Raw genomic sequence first — 1,989 nt, 5'->3', positions numbered from 1 at the left:
TTCCCTTTCCCTTTCCCTTTCCCTTTCCTTTTCCCTTTCCCTTTCCCCTTCCCTTTCCCCTTTTTTTTACTTCCTTTTCTTTTTTCACTCCCTTTCCTGCTTTCTTTCCCTTTTCCTTTTCCCCCTTTTATTTCTCCCTTTCTCCCTTCCTTTATTATCCCACAACTCCACCACACCCTTGACTTGGAACTCGCCCTCTTTCCTCGGGAACTCATTTTCCCCCGAAAAACTAAATTAACACCTAAACTTCCTCGAAATATCTCTCCTGTAACAACAATCTGGGCACATAATTCCTTAATTTTGATTAAATCTCTTTTAATTGCAGCTCTCCTGCCCTCCAGCTCCCTGTCCACCACCATCCTGGCCATCCTGACGGCCGTGGCCGTGTTCGTGCTCATCCTGCTCACCTTCCTCCTGCACTTCTGCATCTGGACCCTGAAGGACAAATATTTCGCAGCTGAGGGTAAGGACACCCTCGGGGGCTCTCCAGGAGGCCGAGTGGGATAAATGAAGCTGGAATAAATGGAATTCACGTGGATTTGCTGAGCAGTTTGGGGCAGGTCACGCCACAGAATAGCTGGGGTGGGAAGGGGATCATCCCTTCCAGACAGAAGGCAGGGTGAGATGGGATATTGGGACAGGAATCCTTCCCTGGGAGGGTGATGAAGCCCTGGAATGGATTCCCCAGAGGATTCCCCAGCCCTGGAAGTGTCCAAGGCCAGCTTGGAGCAACCTGCTCTAATGGAAGGCACAGAGTGGGTTTAAAATCCCTTCCAACCCCATTGACAGAGGGCAGGGTAAGATGGGATTTTGGGACAAGAATCCTTCCCTGGGAGGGTGGTGAGGCCCTGGAATGGATTCCCCATCCCTGGAATGGATTCCCCATCCCTGGAATGGATTCCCCATCCCTGGAAGTGTCCAAGGCCAGCTTGGAACAACCTACTCTAAGGGAAGGCGCGGGGAGGGTTGAACATCCCTTCCAACCCAACCCGCGCCACGATTCCACCACTTCCATCCTTCCCTCTTTTTGGGAAGGTCTTTGGGCCCCCCGAGGTGTGTGGAGACCCTCGGGGGTGCAGTGGCTGTCCTTGTTCTCACTGCAGACGTGGACCATCACTTCCCTAGGCCGCCGGCGGCTCCGCAGCTCCCGGAGACCTCCAGCATCCAGTTCCCCGAGGAAGAGCACGGAGGAAAGACGGCCGAGGAGAAGCTCTCCATGCTGTCCCTCAAAGTCTCCAACGAGCTCTCCAACAGATAAACTGCTGTGGGGCGCCGTGGGAACGGGGAGCTGAGCTTTCCCAAAGGAACAGGAGGAAGGGGATGGGCTGTGAAGCATCGGGAGACCCGCGGCGAGGAGGAGGAGGAGGAGGAGGAGGAAGAGGAGGAGGAGCGGCTTTTTGGGGCACTTTGGGGCTTTGCTCTCAACAAACCTGGCTTTGGGAAATGAAAATCCTACTGATTCAGGCTGGCATTCGTTCCTGAGGGCGCTCTCCCAGCTTTTCCCTTTTCCAGAGCGATGCCCACAGTAAGGGCATAGGGCACAGGGAGAAGGGATGTTCTTATTCCCTTATTTATCCCCGAGCTTTTCCCTCCCGCCAAACCGCCCTCCTGGTGCTCCTCTGCCCCCATCCCAGCCCCTCCTCTGCCATCCCAGCAGAAGGTGCTGCTCAGGCCCAGTTCTCAGGGCACAGAGGTTCCCTTGGGAAGCCACGGAATTTGCAGGGAAACCAGGGATTAAAAAAAAAAAAAAGGGGGAGTAATTCTTGTTGTCCTGTCCCTCAGCAATCCCTGTGCCTGGAATATTGGCTCCCAAAAGGGACACTTCCCAACACCTCAAGTGAGGATCAACCTGCCCAGAGGAAGACATTGGCTTGACTGAGTTTATAGAGCAGGAAAAGACAGTGGAAAACAGGGAAAAGCCCAACACTGATGGGTTTTTTTCCCCCCTGCCCCTGAAGAAAAAGAACAAAAGCTTTTTTTTTTTAATCT

At 53.5% G+C, this 1,989-nt stretch overlaps 1 protein-coding gene across 2 annotated transcripts in view; it reads left to right on the top strand.

The window, feature by feature from the left end:
* TNFRSF18 (TNF receptor superfamily member 18) overlaps window positions 1-1,538 on the top strand; it is a 12,784-nt gene extending 11,246 nt beyond the window's left edge. Inside the window, exons 5-6 of one of the 2 annotated variants that reach the window (XM_017825697.1) lie at window positions 326-463; window positions 1,126-1,538. In XM_017825697.1, the coding sequence (XP_017681186.1) occupies window positions 326-463; window positions 1,126-1,292 (305 nt within the window). In that variant the 3' untranslated portion in view covers window positions 1,293-1,538. Of the gene's footprint in view, window positions 1-325; window positions 464-1,103 lie in introns of both variants that reach the window. The other variant, XM_017825698.1, reaches the window with a different exon arrangement.
* The last annotated feature ends 451 nt before the right edge of the window (window positions 1,539-1,989 follow it).

Source organism: Lepidothrix coronata, unplaced genomic scaffold (genome assembly GCF_001604755.1).
Source record: "Lepidothrix coronata isolate B3197 unplaced genomic scaffold, Lepidothrix_coronata-1.0 Scaffold122, whole genome shotgun sequence".
Lineage (NCBI taxonomy): Eukaryota > Metazoa > Chordata > Aves > Passeriformes > Pipridae > Lepidothrix > Lepidothrix coronata.
Note: the sequence above shows the minus strand (reverse complement) of the source record. Positions and strands in the feature narration are given on the sequence as shown.